Source organism: Puntigrus tetrazona, chromosome 5 (assembly GCF_018831695.1).
Source record: "Puntigrus tetrazona isolate hp1 chromosome 5, ASM1883169v1, whole genome shotgun sequence".
NCBI classification, from domain to species: domain Eukaryota; kingdom Metazoa; phylum Chordata; class Actinopteri; order Cypriniformes; family Cyprinidae; genus Puntigrus; species Puntigrus tetrazona.
In genome coordinates, this window is record NC_056703.1 from 22,045,275 (window position 1) to 22,068,797 (window position 23,523).

The window sequence follows — 23,523 nt, forward strand, 5'->3', positions numbered from 1 at the left end:
ATTAATGTCCAAGACAAAAAGAGGTGAACTCATTTTATTTTTCTACTTTATTTGATATGGGTTTCCAGTTCTGAACATGTAGATTGCAAATATCATTCGCCATAGTAAAAAACACACTCTAGATATAATACTTGAACAGTTTCGAAATGAGACAAAAATGAAAGTAAACAACAGATTCTGGTGTCTGACAGCACTTGATAATGACATAATTAAACCCTTAATGCTTTCAGTGGTTCACTATATGTGATATTTTCACTTCAGGTGACTTTTGACAATATAAACATGATGTGCACAAAAATGAACATGAAGAACAAAACACAACGTGTTAAAGGTCTTACAATGTGGTTTAAATAAACATTTAAATGAACAAAGAACGCACAAGCAATTTAAGATGTACAGTGAGTGAGGCAGAAAAACAGAGTAGGTTTATTTTTTCAGTCTGAATGTTTAACACTACCAGATGCCAGAATCTGAAGTTATACAAGCGTCCTCCACCTCAGCCTCTCAGCCTCGCACCCATGCCACACAGTGAAAGGACACCCATGATGTGTCTTTAAGAGGCATATTCAAAGAGACAATGTTTTAACAGCATAACACAGACGAGAATATAACTATGCCATATGTATCGTTTCCATATTAAAAGCTAATTTCAATCTCTGTAAAGTGAGTGGTGCAAAAACACACTGTTACAAAAGAAAAGGCACGATAATTCGGCCATTCGATGCAAGATTAAGGTGAACCAGGAGAAGAAATATATCGACTTCATCAGAGAACCACTATAATATGCAAACAATTGCCTGAGAGTTAAAATGATCAAAACAAGACAAGATTTATTTTTTTTTGTAACATGCAGTCACATGTCCAGTCAATAGAGCTAACTGACGGGCAATGCGATAGCGTTCAAAAGTACAAAAACGGTCCGAGAAGGAAGGCTGACATTCCTTTAGCATCCAAGAGCAAGAACTCTTTTTACAGAGGAGAACAGCAGTATCAAACATTAAGCAAAGTTATTTTAATGACAGCCCAAGAACATTGCATGCATTTTTATGCCACAGAGTTTGTGTACAAAAGCAAAAAGATTACAAAAATGTCACAGGAGTGGCTTGCACAATGAACTGTCATAGAGAGAAGGTTTCTCAGTTGGTGAACATACATGGTAGGGCTGTAGACAGTTCTGCTTGGAATTTCGGTGTTTAATAAATCTGAAGTCTTATCTAGAGTTTACCTTAATAAATAAAATCTCTTAATGAGGGGGAAAAAAAAAACAACTTAAATATACGGTAATAATATCTAAGATACCCACAGGCGGCATGCTAAATATGTAATAACACATAAAGGTAAAATAATAATCTAGTTATAATTTAATGCCACAAAATTAAAATAAACAAGTTAAATTACATAGTATTTAAAAAAATATATTTAGCAATCTTTAAAATGCTCAAAGGAAGAATAAGATAAACATGCTATTAATAAATCTCAAAACAATAGTTTGTCCAGTCCAATGTTTTTTTGGATTTACAGACACATTTTTTTCTTTCTTTTTTTTTTTTTTCCTAGAGTAAAAGATGTTAATGCAGTATATGAATTTGGCTTGGGCACAGTATTTAATTAAAAAAAATCTGTAATCAATCCCTACTATTCATTTCTAGAATAGAGCATTTTCAGCATTTGTGTGTGTTCTCACGTAAACTGTTTTCTCTCTAGAAAAATGGCTATTGAAACTCTGCTGTGTGCTGTCTTAATGTCGATGTTCATTCTCAGTGGGATTACTGAAACTAAAAAGTAAATTACATTCATTAAGTAGACAAACTAGGAGAATGGGCAGGTAACAAATTTGTTGGGAGTTTATATTCTTTAACCGATATAATCTTCACAATCATCTGTCTGTAAAATACAATTGTGTAGTTTATACCCTGGCCTTAAGAAAGGTTTTGGACTGTAAACAATATTGTTTTGAAAAGTTTATTTTATAGAGCCCCTTTGCTGCCATGATGCACACGCGTAACAATACATTTACTGACAGCTAATTTCTGTAAACAGGATTCTTGAATACACATAAAACCTCAAGAGATCGGTGAAAGAGAGCAGTGTGGGTAAATATTTGAAAACAGGAACTGATCTCTTGTTGGCTGTCGGAACAACATCTCTCCATTTTCAGTGAGGTTGTACAAGCACAGGCTGATTAAAGACCCTTATATAAGCCCAAAAGCCACATCAAGCCACACAATCAGACTGCAAGCTCAACACCAGAAAAAGTACAAGAGATAGAGCAGGTGTGTTATGTGGGAACAGATACTGGCACCCATCTCTAAATCAGTGAACTGTTGGAGTGTTGATCCATCCATCACAGGCTGCTGGGCTTTACATGGACATCATGGAGGAAAGGGGCGGGCATCGGGGTATCCACCGGAAAGAGAGCCTCTTCATTCGTTGTATCCTGAACCGGGGAGTTCATTGGTTAACGTGTGCCAGCGCTCGATTTTCTTGTCCTTGTTTTTCAGACAGTCAAACCAGTGTTTTAGCCTCTCGCCATTGGCATTTATACCTAAAGAGACTCCACCTGGAGAAAGGGTGGAAATGTTGATTAAATCGGCTAAAAGCAAAAGGTAAACAGGTTTTCCACAGGCCTCAACTATATAGATGACCTGCTCGAGAGAACTGCCCAACTGACCCTTCGCAGGGAGTTTGATTTATCTTATTAATGGGAAAGAGACGATGGGTGTCGCTTAAATAGGTGCTCTGTCACAACACAACAATTAAAGAGCCGCAAAATGGTATTTATTGTTTGAATTTCTTACAAAATGACAAAACTTAGACCTTGCTTTCATACCTGGGACGGTAAAATGAGGTCAACTTTGGGACTGCATTTATTGGGGACATTCCATTAAAAACAATAAAAAAAAGGGTTTATAAAACAAAGATTTAACTGAATGTGTAAATAGTTCCTACCAATGAAATCATTGGATTTGCCAATGTCATAGTCCCAAACGGTCACCTCCAGGGTCTTTTTGCTGAGGTCAGCGTACTTGATCTCATAGAAAAACTCCTGGTATATAGAGAATGGAATTAGCATTTATAAAAACAGAGTTTGTAAATCAGGCATTGGTCAGTCTAATTTTACCTCATTGAATTCAGGGTTGAGGGTCTTCTTTTTGACAGCTGTCTTGTGCTTTGATTTTTTGTTCTCATCTGGCTTGAGATACCTGAAGTACATTGATATTGAGAGAGAGAGGAAACAGAACCGATGCGTTAAGTTTGATCTTTCACTAAAGCGCAAGTTGACTTCTTTCAGGCACAGCAATAACTCTGAAACCATTGCACCTAAAACTGGGAGCACATGAAACAAATGCAGAATAGTGTTAGTATGTCCACCAGAGGGCATTGCAGCCCCTGTGTTTAAAATGTGGAGGGCTGAAAGAAACAGCCATGAAAAGAATAAACGAGGTTCATTGCAGGACATTTCCACCATTTGCTCTAGGAGCATCCTTTAAAAATTAAAAAAAAAAAAAAAAAAAAGATTAAACAACCTCACTTCACTTGTCTGCTGACTTCGAGGTCATTAAATGTCTCATTGCAGTTCTACTCCTGCAAGCCCTCTTAATGAGGGTCCCTTGCTCTTTTGCAAAGACCACCAGAGAAGCAGACAGCCAACAGACTGATTAAAGAAGATACAGGCAGTGAACCCAGCAGCCTAATAATCACAGTCTGTGTTTTATTTTGTAAAGGCAATGATATAATTTCCCTCTGTATTTATGTAGAACGGCATTCTATATTTTTTATTCATTTACGAATCAAACTGAATTTGTTGAATAATAGAGTAAAAAACTGAAACGAATCAAAAAGTGTCTTGTTCAGGACGGCACAGAAATGACAGCAGACATTTAAAGTAAAAGTCAGACTTGTAAAAGGCTGATTTCCCTCTTATTGTAACTTGTCTCTTGACAGGGAATGACATTTCCTCCTGTAATGGTGCTGCTGGGCAACTATTTTATTCAGCTTTTCTAGCGACTAAATGCACCTGTAGGTTAAAATGAAGGAAAACTCTTCCCCAAAAAGGTGATATCAATCCACGAACAACAAAAGAATGACAGAACGAGCTGAAAATTGCAGACGGAGACAAACTAATGACACAAATGCACTGTTTGTTGTCACCAGCAGATACGCTGAATGAATAATTTACTAGTCAAAGCTTTGGTAAAGGCAAAACCAGGCTGTTTAAACTGACCAGTGTTTGTAGATGTAAGAAACAAAATCATAGTGCCCCACTGCTGTAATCCCTCTATAAATCGCTGGATTCAGGAAGCGAGGGAGTTGAGAGCTCTAATCCCCTCTGTGTGCTGACGTAGAGATCACTGCTTCATTTCACCCAACACATTCCAGTCCTCAAAATACACAGGCATTTGCATTTCTCCCCATCAGAGACACAATTCCAAGCTTATGACATAACTGCTTTGGTATCAAGCGTTGACTAATGGTTCAGATGCTTGTGTTTGGCAGGGAGATTGAATGTACAAACAAATATATATGTGCACATACGTGCATGCGACATTGTAGGTAAATCATTTAGCAAGCGATTTATCCACAGTGATTTAATGGTACATTTATTGCAGAGATAATCCCTTAGAAATTAGGGGTTAAGTGCCTTGCTCAAAAGCTCATGGCTTATTCCTGTGGGATATGCGGAATGTAGCATGACAGGAAAAGAGGTCTCATTGCATCTGCTTGTCTTGTGTTAAAAGCAGTGCGGACTGACAACGATATCAGCTAACCCAGCGGTTCTCAGTTTTGAGTCCTCACACTTCGGGACACGGCACACTCACGGGCCCGAGGATTGCAATTGAGAAACACGGAGTTGACCTACTTGGCTCTTTTTATTGTATGCATTTTATTGTAATATCCGTGCCGCCGCAGTGCCATTTTGGAGAGTTTCCACTGGACTCAAACTGCATACGCTCTTCTGTGTCAGCCATACCACAAGCAATAGACAAAATATGCATTTTCTAAGTACATTTCTACCTTATTTCAACACAAAAATTGTATCCTTGTATAGCGGCTAACACAGAAGAGCGTACATACAAAAAGTATCCTTGTCAGTGTTCATTATGTGGCAGAATTGTGCATGATTGGTTAAAATGCGCAATGCTGTAAAAGTGAAATATGGCCCAACATGAACAGATCTTAATGCCACAATTGACACTATTCATTTTCACTTTGTTGGCAACTAACGTAATAGATTTAATTTGTTTGTGCAGGGGCATTTTTGTCCAGTTTAGTGGACATTTTTGCCCTAGATCCCATGGCCAGCATTACATACGCTCCGCCTATGCAGAGGTCCTTTTATCATGTCAATATTTCAACAACAATAAATGTCATAACTTTTAGTTAACAGGCTAGTTTTTGTTCTGTTTTTGACCCCCTCATCAGAACACTGTTTGAATAGGTGTGGCAGATTATAGATTTGGATTGTTTTATGACATTACTGTTAGATGCAATATAGCTGGCGTATCATCTACTTTTAGTTTAAATCTTTTTGAACTGCGCTTTGTTCGTATTTTATGAATTTGCAGTAAAATGAAAAGTAAACAAAGGACTACGTTCTTAGGACCAAGTTGAGAAGTTAATTCACTCCATGTTACATGTTAGTCTCCACCCAACAAGATACTCTACTATCAGATAAGCACTTTAAAGTCAACATGAAATAAAACAGAGATGCAAAAAGGTAAGGGGGAAAAAAGGTGGCTCCACACTGATTTTTGTTTATTTGTTACTTTAAGGTTCTTTTAAAAAAAGTAATTTTTATTTTATCATATGCGTTTAAACACACATACACACGAGGAGTCTGGTTTGCTATCCTTGTGGGGACTCTCCATAAGTGTAATGCTTCTTTTACTGTATAGAGTGTATATTCTATTGTCCTATAGCTAAACCTACACCTTACAGGAAACTTTTAAGCATTTTAAGATTTTCAAGAAACGTTGTGTGACTTATTACCTTTTTTGCCCGTGGGTTTTTAGTTGCCAAGTGGTTAACTGAATAGGAAACATAACTAAATATATAAAAAGATATGACCAGTCTATAACCTTCCTTAGTGGTTTATTCCCCCTTGAGATCACTAGTCACCATGTAACACCACCCCACCACCCGGATCTCAGCAAATCTCATAGCTGACCTATTTTGATCTAAAAAAGTAATTTTATAATTAAATCTATGATTAGATTTTTCTTTTCCTTCTTTTTGTTTTTTATTTTATCTCATCACTTTAATGTCAATGAATTCCACAAAACATCTACCATTACTCACATTTTTTGTTGTGTATCTAATCTACGTAGGGAAAATCTCTCGCATATTATTTGTAATGTTGACAAAAACAATGTATTTCTTAATAATGTATTAAACATTAATGTAACTTTAATGCATGAAAAGACATATAACTCAGATTTGAGTGAACTAACTTTACTAAATTTAGCAATAGGAAGCCGGATTTCCTTTGATATCTGTAATTCACATACTCTAATGTGCATGACATTATTTCACTAAACCAAATGATGTGAATTCTATTTATTTTATTATTTCTGCACATGGACAGTTGAATCGTGCTTTTGGTATAGGAAGAACTTACGTTTTAACATAGGGGTCAGAGAAGCCATTGGCATCCATGGCAGCGAGATGAGCACAGCGGATGATGCCCACAACTAAGCCACACTTCTGAGAGCTGTACTTCAGAGAGATCATGATGCGCCCTCGCTCCTCCAGAGACTTGTCATCTGTCTTGTCGATCTGGGTTGGGATACACACACACACACACACACACACACACACACACACACACACACACGCACACAAACAAAAAACACAACAGTCAGTCCAATGGCTAAAAATACAAATAAAGAAACTGATGAATGTAGCTTGTACACGAAACATATATATATATATATATATATATATATATATATATATATATATATATATATATATATATATATATATATATATATAAAGTGCAAATTCTATGAATCTAGTTGCATTTACTACATTAATTATCAGCTAATAAACATGAGGAAATTTCTTTTAAAACACAAGAATTGTATCCCAGTAGATAATTTATCAACTTGCTCAATTAGTTTCATGCACCACTCCCTTATTTTTAGTGTTTTCTTGTCTAGACAGCTTATGGCAATCTCAACTGTTGAATGTGAGGTAAATCTCTCTCTCTCTTTCGCTCTCAGAACTTTGTGGACCCACCAAAGCCGTCAAGCATGAAGTTAATTAGCTGTGGAGGAGGCGTCTCTGTTCATCCCCCACACACTGCTGTCTCATTTCCGTCCCCACTGGAGATCACACACACACACACACACACACACACACCCTCACATACACATTGCAGAGTCTCTTCACACAACAAACACGCTTCGTACTGTTTGCCAGCTGGTGGAGTCGCTCACAGGCCTAAGGGCACATCCCAAGTCGGTCTTTGTGTTTAACTTTTGTCACCTCTACCTGTACCACAGTCCTGCGGACAGATCCCAGATCAGTCTGTGTGCTGATCTTTCAGGTGGGTGACAGATAATTAATGGATAGAAGTGAATAGAGCTTAAAAAAAAATAAAAACTTCTGTAACTTTCTGGGAAGTTTCATAATGTCAGGGTTGGAGAGCATTCCATACCTGTCAAATGTAATTTAATTGTCTTTTTTTCATTGAAAGACTGATTTAAATTGCCAGTGCTTATCTTTTTAAAACTGACTCATCAAGGCTAACTAAAAAATTACTTGGGAAAAAAACTAAAGACTTTTGGGAAATGTTTGTCATTATATAACATTCTTGAAATTTGATGTCCCATAAGACTGATCTTATATATGTTATTTATTTATTTATTTTTGCCCCCTGCTTGTCTGTGTTTATGTGTCAGGGCCATTCAGTTCATAAAGCTGTGAATGTTCTGCACACTCAAGCCATTTAAAGAACTTTTGAGTTCAGTGACTGAAAATATATTGTCATTGGACCATACAGAGGAGTTTAGCTCCAGCCCTAATTAAACACATATGAACCAGCTACGATTTTCAGAGTCAATTTGAAGCTGATTTGACGCTTTAGGTGACGTTCGGAGACCACTGGACACACAACAGTGGATTCACAACAGCTAACTAAGTAATAAAGAAATAAATATTTATTTTTCTATTTGTTTTACTCCTTGCATTTGTTGACATGCACGTTGTTAAACCGACTGCACTGACAACAGGTGTCTTGCTGTAAATGCATTTCCCTTTATTGGCCTTTTACTTGATTGCCATATGGTCTTCAATGTCTTAGGAATAAACTTATCAACATGTCTAGATTTTGGCCAGTTACCTTGATTTTGCCCAGCATGTACACACCTAAACCTGTGCTCTTTTAGCTTATTCAAGTACAAAACAATTTCCCTTCTCCTGCTAGAACATACACAGCAGTGGTTTGTGCTGATCCTAGCAGAGCTGTGTAATATGTGATATATCTAACATGAATGCATCCTTTCTGCAGATTTAAGCGCATTCAGCCAGAGCTGGTGTTTCGCTTTAGGGGAGGATGAAATGTGTCATATACTGACTCTTTCCTGACCCAAGAAATTATAAAAATGTGTTCTCATCTCGTGCAGCCAAGGAGGTGGTAGAAACTAGTTACAGAAACTGTAAACATTTAATACAAATAAATAAAACTTTTTAAAATGGGTTATTATAAAACTGATTTTAGTAGTCATTAGTCATTTAACTGAATCATTCAAAAACAGAATCATTAAGGAAGAAAACACAACACAATGTTGGTTGGAGACATGTAATGGTTAATTAATTGGAAATACTGGTAATAATGAACTAATTACCCTCATGTCATTCCAAACCCATAAGACAAATTAAGATATTTTTTAACTGAATTGGTTTCTGTTTAATAGTCTAAAACACGACAAATAAAGCATGCATCCATAATAAAACGTGCCTCACAGGGCTCCGGAAAAAAAAAAAAAAAAAAAATTGTTGGAGGATTTCGATATAAGCCAAGAGGAGACTGGTTTTCTTTTGCTGAAGTAAGGAAACATTACTTCCTTTGCTCCTGTAAACAAACTGGTGAGGCTAGCATATCTCAGAGGCATCTACTGGAACAGCTTCCATGTGCGACAGTCAGCAGAAGTGAGAAAAGACTGTTTATTACACTTTTTCTTTCAACAGAAGGCCTTTATTCATCCCATGGCATTTATTTCGAGCCATGGCATGTTTTATTATGGATGTGTACACTTTATTTGATGTGTTTTTGACTGTCAAACAGAAACACCCAACTACTGCAATGATAACATGTGGAATAGCCAGGAAATGTTTTTAATATTAATTAATTAATTATTATTTATTATAACTCTGATTGGATTCCTCTGTAAGAACAAAATAATATACACCTAGGATGCCTTGTGGATGAGTAAAACCGGGTCATTTTAATTTTTTAACTTCTATCACACTGATCTCACGCTCTCATTTTCTTGCTCATGATATTGTAATAGATGCATCATAATTAAGTGATAATGCACACACACACACACATATATATATAATTATTGTCACAAAATAAACCCTGACATGTACACTGGGTGGAGGTACATTATTCCAGTCATTACATGGCTACTTAGACCATAAGAAAATAACTGGACAATACTGATTTGAGTTGGAAAATACCCAGCAAGAGGCTGTAAGCCAGGACAGATAAACTTTCCAATGTTGAGACTGACCAATCAGAATCAAACATTTCATAGAACCATGTAATAAATAGCAATAAAAATACAACAGCATCCTATCAGTTCAACCCTGATTCAATCGGCTACTGAAAATGCTTGGGTTTTATGACCCCGTCTTTCAAGCAAGATACTCTGATACAAAAAAAACTATATGAGATGAACCCCCACCAATTACTTACTCATCCTGTCCATCCATGAAGCACTTTGACACAGTAACCGTGCCTTAAAACCTACATCCACCCCCCTCAAATGAAGACGACATGCTTTCTTCAAGGTTTTCCTCCTTCTCCTGCCAGACCATATAAAGCATAGTTTGTGCTGATCCTAGCAGAGCTGTGCCCAAGTACTGACGAAACACTTCCTGCTGAGCTACAGCTTTAGTTTGTGACTAGAGTATAACATTTCAGATATAAAGTATGGTCCAGGTGCTAACACGTGTGGGACTGTGTCTCTCATACATTTATGGTGTATATTTCCAGTGAAACAAAAATGTATTCCCTGGAGGATATGGCAGGGTTTGAAACGAGCAATACGAGCTGCAATTGTTAAATCGTTGTTAGGTTTCTTCCAGCAGCAAGCAGCCTGTGGCTTTAACGCATTATTTGCTGATGTTTGTAAGCCTGACATGTTTGTCTCAGATGGGTGATGGATGGGAGGATGTTGCTCCAATGATAATTGATTTCTAATTAATATGTTGATTCTAATGAGAGTCACTTTGGACTTCCCAATCAATTTGATATCTGAATCTTCTTACGTAGCTTTCAAACTTCCCTCAATTTCTCCATCACTCACCGACAACCGCACTGATGATTAGTATAACGCCTTCCGTCATCAGACTAATTCATTTCCAGAGATGAACTCTAAAAGACTGTAACTCACAGGAAGTTGCTTTTCCAAACAGTTGCTGAAGTTCTTAGTCTGGTTGGGTTTGAGTTTCTTCAAGGGGATTCGGGTTTCACCAATGAATTCGTTGTGGCGGAATTTGTCCTCGTCACACACTGAAATCCTAGATGAAAACAAAAGATTGTCAGTATGAGTTCTGCCTTGTAGACTTGACGTGTAAAGGAATTATATAGCTAGTGAGAAGACTTTCATCACCATGTTAATCTGATGTACCATTTCAAAGCTTTTCAATGCATTTTTGATAATTATCTAGAACTGATCTGACCCAGTCTGATCCCACTAATAAAATCTGTACTCCATTCAGTCAAAGAAATATATGAAGGAGTACATATTCACGTATCCAGTCAAATGTTGAATGCAGGCATTTCCCCACCACCTGTGCTTCATAACGGTTTTGAAAAGCACTTTTCCTCTGTCAAATACGTCTGACCGGATCCAATTATTCAGTATATCCCGTATATTTAGAATCCATAACAGAAGCTCCATGGAAAGGATCTTTTTACTGTAGATGTTCATTTGCATTGAACTTGCTCACTGTGAAATGAGTTTCCTGTGCTATTTGCAGTATCGGCAAGAACCACTTGATATGTGGGGGTAGGAACAAAGGCACAGCTTCTTTCAGTTTTGCACAGGTCAATAATAACATTTGACTGGATACAGATGAGTAATTCACACAAGAAAAAACTTACTGCGGATATCTCTCATTTACAGAAAGAACAGATGGCCAGAATAACAACAAATCCATGTGTTTAGGATAGTGATGAATTGGCTAACTGCAGAAAGAGACAATTATTTTACCAAAATACTTTTATTAACTTGCCCTCATGCCATTTGAAAGCTAAAGGACTTTCTATCTGTTAAAACTGAGCTATTTTGCTGAACATCCTAGCTGCTATTTTCCACATAAATGTGCATGACTTCAAGTACCAAAAACATCACATACATACTTATATACCCTCAAAGGAAACTAATTTCAGGGGCGATTCTAGGATTTTCATTTTAGGGGGCTCAGCCTCTAATCAGGATATACAATATATATTTTCCCTGGAGGAAACAGCTGTGATGTGAAGCGGGGTGAATACAGCGAAACTGTAGTAGATGGGGAACCGACTGCCGATTTTTAGCTGGCTATATCCCCCTTATAAAGACCTAGCAGTGCCCATATCGTGTTATTCAAAGTCTTCTGAATCTATATGCAAGAGACAGACTAAAACGCAAGTCAATTACTGAAAATACTGTCTTCCGCTAAGGCTCTCAAATCTCATTCAGGCTTTTGCATTTTTGCTTTTTTACTCAAATCTGGCATGTCATGATAAGTGAGAGAATCAATTGTGCTTATGAACTGTTCATTTTCTTGTGGCTATGTGCCATCCAGTAATTTCTCCTAAATGCAATTCAAAGTTTATGCATCATCAAAATAATAACAATAACAAAAAAAATAATGATTTTATGGCACTATTATAACTTTTGGGAATTAACTGATCCTCAAGTCTTTGGGAGCAACTAGAAACACATCTTATATCTTGTTTCTTTGAACAATAAGATGTTTAACAAATGAAAACCAGACCCCAGTGTTTCTAGAATATGCGTCTAAACATTTTAGTAACTGCAACTGGATTTGAGACCAGGTTTTGGAAAAGCAAAATAGCAGGTTCTATCTCGTGCATCATTTCTGTCATGCCAGCACTGCTGATCCAGACTGTAAAATTCAGACATATCTTCACTCTAGACACGCATATTTGTCTCAGGTTCTGCCATAATCCTCATGCTTTGCACCTCATAACATGATTGATCCTTCTTCTCCCTTTTCAATGAATATCACAACACTACACAAAACTTACAAGCATATAGGTCACTTTAGTTGTATAGTCACTATTACATAGTAGTGTGTGATGTTTATGATCTAATAGTATGCATTTGTAGAAAATTGCCCCATCAGGATATCCAACAATAAAGTACATCAAACTAACAAATTTTAGTTTATTATTCAGAAGAGAAAAGCTAAATACTGCCACCCAATGAGGTACTCGCCACTGATAAAAAAAGAAAGAAAAAAAAAAAGTTAAAAAGTTTTAATAACTAGTAAGGCAAAGATTAAATTGAAATAACCTTGTAATCTTGAAACACAGCAGGGCCAATGCCTTTCTTAATAAGGTCTAGCAATGGCTACAATTCAGTCGATTTAAGTTACACAGCCTTGTCGATAAAACAAGGAACAACACAAGGAATCCCAGTCCAGATTATTTCCATTTGGAAAGGAATAGTTCACACCAAAATGAAAATTATGGCATATTTCACTCACCTCGAAGCCATCCTAGGTGTATGTGACTTTCTTCTTTCAAACTAATGCAGTCAGAGTTTTTTTTAAAAATGTATCCTGGCTCTTCCAAGCTTGGTTAGGCTGGATACTGTCCATAATTTTCAAACTCTGTAAATTATGTTATTTTTTTTTTTTCACGAGAGTGCAGAGTTCTGGCCTCTTTGCTGACTTCTGACTTGATGTCTGATGCAACTTACGTCATGCATCGTACCTTGAGTCAAAAGTCAGCAAAGAGGCTAGAACATGTGAGAAAAGTCATTTATGTTATAATTTTGTTACAAAAATCCATCGATCTGCTTCAGATAATCCCCAAAGACATATAGGTTAGTTTTACGATTTAAGGAGCTTCAAAATAATGGCTGCTATCCACGAGCATTACCAAGCTTGGAAGAGCAAGGATACATTTTTTTTTAACTCTGTGTTCGTCTGAAAGAAGAAAGTCATATACACCTAGGATGGCTTAGGGGTTAGTAAAATACGCTGTCATTTTTATTTTGGGGTAAACTATTCCTTTAACAATGAATTCCTGAATGCTTGTTCTATTCCCATGCGGATGTTAGTTTGTACCATACCATTGCTATTCTTTTATTCAGCCTGGCTCAGTAGTTCTGTTCTCCAAAGACTTTTCGGGTAAACAGGCAATCACACTTCCTTTTCCGGCAGATTGATAAAGGTCTTGAATGAGGCATGGAGCAGCTACAGCAGCACTCAGGCATGTTCAAAAGGTCGGGTTAATAAAGGCACTTTCCTCTGCTGTGTTATATGTGGATATGATTGTGTCCCCAGATAGCTGTGTGCTGGATTGCTCTTTGTGCCGTTTCCAGAACAGTGCTTTTTCTGTTTTGTTTTGATTATGGTTGATTACAGTAGTGCGCATGTTTAATGCTAACTGTTCTCTTGGATAAATGTGCAGGGAGTTCTGGGATTTTTGTACAATGCTATTCTCACAGGCAATCACAGTACATTGTGCTTTTCCGCATGAGCCATATCTATTTGTGCATGGCATTACATTTACAATGTCAATAATGTGAGGTAGAAAAGTTCTGATCTCAGATGTAAAAGCAACGGTTCATGCAAACAGTCTTCAAATGTTGAAGGTTCTATGGGGCTTCTTCTATGAACTCTGATCTTTAGTTCTTATTTTCTATTCTATCAGGTGATTGGCTGGGTCATTCTAGCAGCTTTATTTTTTTTCTGAAACCAATTGATATGTTTCCGAGGCCGTGTTTGAGATCATTGTCTTGCCGAAATGTTCACCATTATTTCATTTTCATCATCGTGGTACTCTAGGTGTTGGGACTAAACCAGTTAATATTAATTTCCACAGTCTAGGACAGTGGTTCCCAACCGGTGTGCCGTGGCACTAAGGGGTGCCGTGAGATCTTTTGAGGGTGCCGCCAAAATTTCGTGGAAAAAATTGCACTAAAGTCATTCTCTCTTGGCGGGAGAGGGGAGGGAAGGAGGGGACTACCGAGATAGCGGAGAGTAGAGACCTGGAATCCCGCGGGAGTACCGAAAGTCTCGCGGGACCCGACGCAAGCCAGTGTGGCGCGGGACGAGGTTTGATATGTGAACGCGGGTGCGGGCAGTAAGGTCCTCGTGTGTGCGGGTTGCGGGAGAATAAAATTATTTGCGGGACTCCCGCAAAATGGAAATATCTTAAAATTAAGTTAAAAAGAAATGAAATATTATTTATCTGCTGCACAAAAGCAACACGAACAACTCAAAATAACGTAAATTCTCACCCACACCGAGGCAAAATGTCTGAAGAGCATGACACGCGCTTAGTGCTACAGATATTAGTTCATTATTAAAGAAAGGAGCATACAGAACTACAAAGCCAAACAAAGGGAAATCCGAAATTTAGAAATGCTTTTCTATAGTATGTGACATGGTATGGTATGGAAAGCCCCTTCCCTTTGCGAGCTGCGACAGATGCAGCTAAATACTCGCCTACAGCAGCCACAAGCCACAAGAAGTTCAGGTCTGAAGCGTCATGTGTGCACAGTTTTAATGTTTACATGCGGGCGTGAGCGGGACAAAACTTGAATATTGCGGGCGGGAGCGGGAAAAAAATTATCTATATTGTTGCGGGAGCGGGACTGAAAAATCTGTCCCGCGCAGGTCTCTAGCGGAGAGTCCTTCTCCACCCGTTCCTCAGTGAGTGACGCGTATAACACACGTACAGGACAGGACAGGGTATAAGGTGTTGTTGCATGCAAACTCTCGAAATGAAACAAATAAATAAATAATAAGAAAAAAGCTACGGAGATTTTAAATATCTATTTCCTTATAAGGGTGCCGGGAACTTTTGAAAGGCTTTCCAAGGGTGCCTCAAACAAGAAAAGGTTGGGAACCACTGGTCTAGGAGAAGGATTGCTTTCTAATTACTGATAGATCTTAGCTGGTATCATGACTTTTCATGCCTTTTTTCATCTCCACTTTTCATGTGTTCAATACTTTTTCCCTGTGTCATTCCATTTTATTACACATAACTTAATTTCTGAACTTATGCGATTGCTTTCCTTTTATGTATGGATTACTTGGGGTGTTACTGACATTTGTGAAAAAGTCAAAAGCACCTTTAGAAATATATTCAAGAAAACTGGTGTAGTGTTCAGTAATTATTTTACCTTGCTTTCATTCTTGAAATAATTATACCTTGTCAGTGAGATAAAAATATAAAAATTCCCATTAAACAATTATTTGGAACAAAATTTCATGAGTTCATGAAGACGGCCACAAAACTGTAATATTCCAAAAATTTAATAGAAATTTAGATCAGGCATTTTTTGAGCTTAAAGAATGCTGAGAGGGAAATGAATAAACTACACATTTGCCTCAGAGATAGAGTCGTTATTTGAGATTGGAAGAGGACTGGATTCCTGCTGAAAAAAAAAAAATATATATATATATATATATATATATATATATATATATATATATATATATATTTATTCTAATGGCTTTCTGTTGTAGTCCTCTTTGTTTTAATATGCAGAGATAAATCCTGTTTAGTCATAAAATAAGAAAAATAAGAGGTGAAGCACATCTAGCTATATCTAATTGTCTGTAATCGTTCCAGGAAATGTGTTTGCAAATAGTATTTTTGTATTCTTAAACCGTGAGTGTAAATTAAAAGGCTTTCTCTGGTATAAAGGCACGAGAGGTGAGCCACTTGTGCGGGTAATTTGGCTTTGAATAGAGCTGTCACTGTCTGAGATAATGTTGGCAATGGAGGTATGCCTTTTCAGATAAATCACATGCTTTTCATAGCCACGGGAGGAGTTCAGGCCGCCATTAAAACACCACTTTGATGTTCATCGGCGACACATGAAGATCGTCGACAAATGAGGCTCGGTGAATAATGGGAGAGACCGAATGCTGAAGGAAGATAACACCTCAGAGCTCCATTGTGTGAAAGTCTGAAAGACTGAAGCCTGACTTCGTGTTCATGTCTGACTTACACTCTGTAGGTCTCTTTGTGAAGCTGTCCATAAAGTTTTCCCTGCAGATGAGATGGTTTTGAATAATAATGAATTATGCTTTAAAGTGTGAATCGGATAGTTCTATGAAATGCTACACACATCCGTTCCTATATTTAAAGGAAAAATTCTAACTTTTTGATGCCATTGATTGCTACATAAAATTGTTGCTTTGTTAGGCTAGCATCACTTCATAAAATATGAAGGCAGCTATATTGTTTCTTTTAAAAAAGGTTTGTCTGTCATTTATACTGTGTGAGAGAAATAGTAAGTCTGAGATTATAAAAACAAGTTTTATTGTTTTATATTAAACTGGATTTTACATTGGTTAATAATTCAATTATCTTTAAAGTATATACCTTCAATTAAGTTATAGTATTAAACAGTATTTAATACAGTGTTAATTATTATTTTATTTTTTGTTTAGCAGGTTTGCTATTTATTAAGTAATTATTAAAAAGCACTCCCTTTAGATATTTGAATTACGCAACAATAATCAAATGTGGCAAAAAAAGAGAAAAGATTGCGTTAAACAGTATGTTCATATTACTTTATGTTAATACAAATTTCCTTTGATATTCCTAAAAATACATTATGTAAACATTTTTACTTGCTCTCATATTGCCAGAAATGTTACAGCACCCCTAGTTTAAAAACCCCTGCCCAACACACACACACATTATAAAAATATTAAAATTATTTTAAAGTATTAAACAACTATGAATATTTCAGCTGACAAAAGGTTTCCCAGTAGTTCCTTTATACTTTCAGCACAACAGCACTTCAAACACTACTTTTATTTATGTGACTTGGCACATATCCACGTTTATTTTTTGACTAACCCAAAAATTAATTGTTTTTTTGAAAACCGCATTTTTATTTGTATTTTACCTTTTCAGTCTGTTGATTTAAAGATTTCACTTGTAATGTCATAACTGACATCTTTGTAATTGTTTGTGAAATATACAATGTTTCTGAAAATTGTTTTCTACACCATTTTTTCCCAGTGTACCAGAATTCAATACTAAACCTCTGCTAAAACTACTCACTAGAGCACAGCATGCCAGTGTCCTTTATTGATGACTTTACAGAGGAACTGAAATAGAACATTTCTCTTCCTGTTAGAGAGTGTGCCTTTTTCTCTCTTCATTTTTTACCCTCCTTTCAGAGTGATCAAGAGCAAACAAGACAGAGTCGGACGTAAGACAACAGTTTTATCACTGGTATGTGGGCACAGACCATCGGGGCTTTACTAGACAGGCTTTATTGAGTGAATGTGAGGTGCTATAAAGTGCCAGTATGCTGCAAGAGGAAATAATGAAAATGTAGTTTTTATAAACGCTGGAGGAGAGACGCTGAATATGCCAGTATTTGGGGTTTATTTACGTGAAGGACAAGAGCGATCCCTAAAGGAAAGGCCTGTGAGGGAGACTTTTGGTTTCCATGGAAACTGGCTAAGACAGCCCTAAAGAAAAGCAATGGTGAATCATCAGGTGGGTCCTTCCTGATCCAGATGTCTACAGACACACACAGACACACTTCTGTACTTCACCTCAAAACAGTAAACATCAGTGACGGTTTTCAGTCAACTTGTTAGTATGTCTGGATCATTTCATCATACAGCCTCATCCCAAAGGAGTCGAGGCTGTAAAAACTGTATAAAAAGCTTAAAAAAAAGCTGCAACCCTCATGCTAAGCCTCAGGTCAGTCTTTCGAACTCTTAAATCGCCCAGCTTCATCCCAGCACCACCTCCCTCTAGCTGTGTTGAATGAAGCCGTTACTGCAGCGTTTAAGCACAGAAATGTGACCTTTGAAGCGCAGACTCTCTGCCTCATTAATTCACACCGAGTCCAGACAAATCTGGGAGCCTCCAAACCCAGGGCTGCAATCTCAGCGGGAAAAGCCTGCGACTCACACAATAACTGCCTGCTCTCACCGCTCTGGCCTGTCTAGACAACTCCACATTGAACCCGGTGTCGGTGTCAAACTTTTTAAGTCTCGCAACATCAAAGTTGCTCAGGAAAGAGAGACTGCAGGTAACAGTTTTCAATTTGATCACTATTTATTATTTGATTAATAACTTTGTAATAACTCACAAACTGCAGTTTATCTGCATCATTTGGTATAAACATAACAGTTGCATTAAAATATATACTTTGAGAGTCATATTTAATACAAGATCTTGGTAGTTGGGCGAGAGATTTAAATTACTAATACTGCACAATGTAATTAATTAATTTCAAATAATGAATCAACTGTATCTAAAAATAGCACACTTTAGCAATTTAGCTGTCAGGCATAATACAATTTTTAAAGAAAAAGTCTAAGCAAAAACAGTACAATTATTTTAAAAAGGGGTTCAACTTTTTTTTTTTTTTTTTACTAAATTATAGTAATCAGCTGAAGAGAGTTTCTTTATATAACTTTTAATTCAACTGCTTCTGAATTTGCTGACAAAAATTAAAACCTGGAGAGTAGCTACCAGTGACATCTCAAATATCTGGCATTCAAGTTGTCCTTGAAAAAGAAAGAAAAAAAAAAGGTAAAACAAATAAAACAATAACATAAATAAAAAATAATCCAATGAAATCATCTTATTTAACCAAAAACATTCAGTTGCCCCCTTTACTATAGTCCTAAAACTGAATATTACAAGGCCAAATAAAAATTATTTTGTACAGTCTGCATTTAGTATTCCAATGAAATTCCAATAATCCAATAAACTATGAATTTCTTATTTGATACAAGCTCATCTGGCCAGAGAATTGGGACATTGTTTCTCCTCCTTCCAGAGGACAGTTTTCCTTTATATATTGGTGTATCTGAGACAGAGAATGATGGTAGGTAGAAAAGTCCTCAGAGTAATGGCTTCCTTTGCAAGCAGTTTTCTTACAGAAAACTAATCCATATTAAGAAAGAGTTAATCAAGACCAAATTGAAATCTGATTCCCATTTAATGCTTTGTCAGCCCATATAAATTGTTAAGACTGACAAAGACCAAAAAGTGCTCTGTCAGTAATCGATGGCCATTTTCTGTAGTGACTGAAGTGAATGTGTGCAAGAATTGAGTTCAATTAGCTACACAATATTGTGCTTTTTATTTACTGACATTTATTCCATTAACCACGAGGAGACAAAATTAAAATGTCCATTTATGTGTAAAACTTGTACTTTTTGACCTCATTATCTGACACATTAAACTCTTTTCTTACATTTGCAACATTTAAAGACAATGGCAAGTGGGTTCTCTACTTGGTTAATCTGCTTTTAATGGATTTGAGGGATATTGTGTGTGTATCACAGCTGTTACGTAATGATACACACAAGTGGAGACTAATGTTCCTCTGTGGTGTAATCTTTACTGCCACTTTGTCTGTGCTATTATCCTAATGCAGCATTTCAATCACTGCACAGGGTTTCAATGCAAGCTAAACAATCAAGCTCTCTAAAAAACAACAACCCATTTTGCTACACTCATGTTTGCGAGGCAGAAAAAGGGCCAGTGACATCTCAGCTGGGGTGAAATCACCAGGCAACGATGTATATGACTTAAACCGGGTGGCCAAAATAAAGGCTATTACGTGAAAAACTTTTAAATGTTTGCAAAGGTGAGTCATGATAGGCTGATTAAAGAGTTTAAAGGCCTCCAACAGCTGCCACTTTGAATACAAAACCTGCAAAAAAAAAAGTTTGTGCAAAATATCTTGCATATTATTAGAGTTGAATTGCATTGTAAATTAAGTGTGTTTAATACATTTAATTTGCAAAAAATATATTTCTTACTATACGGGCAGTTACTAGCCCACATATCCAATTGCTATCCAAAGAAAAATGCTAATTTAATTAAAATCTGACAAAAAAGTCTGCTTATGATCAGACCAGTGTACACCACTTCCTCCTTTTTACACCCCAAAACACTGGCTAAAACGATGCTCTCTGTACTCCTGTTTCTGTTGGCAACAGTTAAACGTGTTGAGGAAACTCTAATGGTATCAGCAGCCAGCTAATTGGAGTGATTAGATCCTGATAATTGCTCTGCAGGGTCACATAACGTCCAAGGAATATAGTGCCATTTTACAGGATAAAGCAAACACTGTTCTCTCAATCTACTGTCACACATCGGCACAGGAACATAGAAGCTTCATGGACACCCCAACCACCAGATCTAAACAGATCAGATTTAGAAGACCGAATGAGAAGTAAATTTCTAAATTTTCCTTCAACTGGAGGCCTTTCATTTTTATGAATGCCATAACGTCCCACTATACTCTATTCAGTACTTGTATGGCAGCGGTCCAAGAACCATTGAAGCTGTTGAAAGCAAATGGTTGTTCAGCTTGTAATTAAGTCTCAGGTTCAGCGCCGCACGGGGGCCTGGTGTGGGCCTGACCCACCCAATTACAACTGGATCATGGGAATCATGTAACCATGGACACTTAATTAAGAAAACATCTACATTCTCTCTTTTTCCTTATTAAAGTAGGATCTCGGTTCAATCACCACTGACATTTTTAAAAAGCCCTCATTAAACTTATTAAGCTGGCTTGCTTTGCGTTCCACTTATCCTTTTCTTCTGATCCCACCTTCGTATATATCATAGGAACACCGTTTTCCCTCTCAGTATGTAGAAAATGCATCAACCCTTTGCTAAACTCTAACAACCAAGTCACTTCTTGACAATGGATAAGCTATTGTCTGTAGCCTTGACATATATAAAGTGATGAATGTATACATTCTGATTGGTTACCTGAGTGTTTTGCGAACCATATCTTCATCAGTTATCCCATAATACGTTAGGGTCTCGCTCCAGACGGGGTGGAGGGTGTTGCGTAGGGTCTTTGTGCGGAGCTTATTGGCCTGAAAGAGATGACAGATTTGCTTGTAGATTAGAGGTTGTGTTCACTGGCACTAGTTCACTAAATGAGCAACATCTAAGAAGTCAGACCCTCAGGATTTGAAACTGTAATAAAATCATATATAATTATAAAACGACATGAATCTGGGTTTTAAATTTCGCATTTAGGCATGTACCACATTTTGAGAACACTGTTGCAAAATGGCAAACCTCATCTAGAATTAATGGAAAATAAAACAGCTCATATAATATTTAGTTTGACCTTCCAAGGTTGGCGATCAGCTTTTTACAAAGCCTAAGCACCTTCTTACACCATTTATTGAAAGTCATGGAAAAGAAGAAAGTGATTAAAGCAGATGCGATTAACACCCGTGTCTTTGTTTCATCAAGTACATCTGTGAGGTGTTTCCTAATCATAATGGGTTAACTCAGACATCTTATTCCATTCAATTAGTCTGTAACCCTGTGAAGGAGAGTTCAGCTGTACTGTAGGACATATGATCCATACAGAAGGAGAATGCCTTAGAGGAGTCTTATGTTGTCAGTAGCTAAGTGGATTGTTGGCAGGATGAGCAAGAAGTGTACCGGTCAAAAACAGATGAATTATAATGAGAAGCATGATGCTAATTTGTAGAGCACAGAGGTTGTTCAGTGACAAGGAACAACTCAAGGTAGCACTGGTCAATTTGATAAACATAATATAGATGGGACAGACAGATGAGTTCATTTACTTCATTTTAAGTTGCATACTTCAGACTCTTGTCGAGTTGTCTTATGGTTTCTGAGCCTGCGTCTGTCTTTTTATTTATCTTTTAATCCATCCATCCCTCTGTCTGTATCTATTAATTCCCAATTGAATATTACAGTTCCATATGCGATCTGTTGTTATCCAAATGCACAAAAAACGCAGGCACCTCCCACAAGTAACCTTCCAAGTTACTGATTTGATTTAAAATGTCATTTTAACTAGAAATACAGGTGGAGCTTGTTCAGAAAACAGAATGCTGAGTCCAGAGATACACAAATCTTTTTTAAAAAGACAAAATTATACTATTTACCACAGTTAAACGTTAAGAGCCTTTACCAAAAATACAGTTGTAAGAATGTATTTAAGGATTTAGAAGTCTTTATGGATTCTGCACATTGACAGACAGTACCTTATGTGTAAATTGAGTTTTAGCATGTTTTAACGGCTGTATTAAACATTAGAATCTTATAAGAAATCAATTAGCAATGTAAAATTACCATAAAGCCGTGGTTCTCAACTGGGAAACAAACAGAAACAATAGAACAGAAAAAAATGAATATATTTCTAACATATTACATTTTCTTAATGATAATATTAATATATATATTCTTCTTAATACAGATCAGAGTTATCCTGTTAAAGGAAGTTCTCCGAGGCCCCATAATTGGTACCGGCCCTCTGGTAGAGAACCACTGCCTTAAAACATTTAAATCATATTACTACAAGTCCCTTATATTGTATAAAACAATGCATCACCAAGGAGAGAGCAGGCACATACCTTACTAGCTCCAGGCAGCAGGTGCAGCTTAACATAGGGATCTGACAGCCCATTGTGATCCATTGGTTTGAGTCCCTGAGAGAGAGGGTAAGAACAAAAAAAAAGTGTGACTTATGAAAAACAACCGCTTTTAGACATCCTGTGAAGTCAACAGCACAAAGCACCATGTCAGCCTGATAGATTCCACAGGCTTTAGATATCCAATTCACGTCAAACTCCTGCATTTTCTAACAAGACGTACGGTTTCAGATCCGGCCAAATAAGCTAATTAGAAACACTGGAGGTAATGTCGTGCCATGACAGCAGAGCACTCTCCCGAAGCTCTTAGCTTCCTATTAACATGCATTTTAGTATGGGCAAAAAGCTCAAGCACTTTGGGCATAAAAAGCCCAATTGTTGCACGGACACGGCAGAAATATCAGACGTGCAATCATCCAGAAATAAATCGAGCAATTGCGTTGGTGCTGACAAAAATAATAATGGATGCTGTGTTTTTATATATCGTTCAGGTTTGTCTGATGCACATATTGGAAAATATATTTTTTATAATCAGATTCAACTGGATTCCTTATTAAGTATGTTTTTCAGCTATTTAAACAGTCTTGGGGTCTCAGAGAGCCCACACAAAACTAGGGGGTTATGAATTAACTACAAGCTGCACAGGATTTCGAGTAAATATCAATA

At 37.0% G+C, this 23,523-nt stretch overlaps 1 protein-coding gene across 2 annotated transcripts in view; it reads right to left on the reverse strand.

Moving 5' to 3' along the window:
* Positions 1-24: 24 nt before the first annotated feature.
* The window catches only part of doc2b (double C2-like domains, beta), a 70,727-nt gene continuing 47,228 nt past the window's right edge, over positions 25-23,523 (reverse strand). For both annotated transcript variants that reach the window (XM_043240132.1, XM_043240131.1), the window contains 7 exons: positions 22,840-22,914; positions 21,206-21,315; positions 10,629-10,755; positions 6,620-6,777; positions 3,122-3,203; positions 2,950-3,046; positions 25-2,560 (listed from right to left, as the gene is read on the reverse strand). In XM_043240132.1, the coding sequence (XP_043096067.1) occupies positions 2,424-2,560; positions 2,950-3,046; positions 3,122-3,203; positions 6,620-6,777; positions 10,629-10,755; positions 21,206-21,315; positions 22,840-22,914 (786 nt within the window). In that variant the 3' untranslated portion in view covers positions 25-2,423. The remainder of the gene's footprint in view (positions 2,561-2,949; positions 3,047-3,121; positions 3,204-6,619; positions 6,778-10,628; positions 10,756-21,205; positions 21,316-22,839; positions 22,915-23,523) is intronic.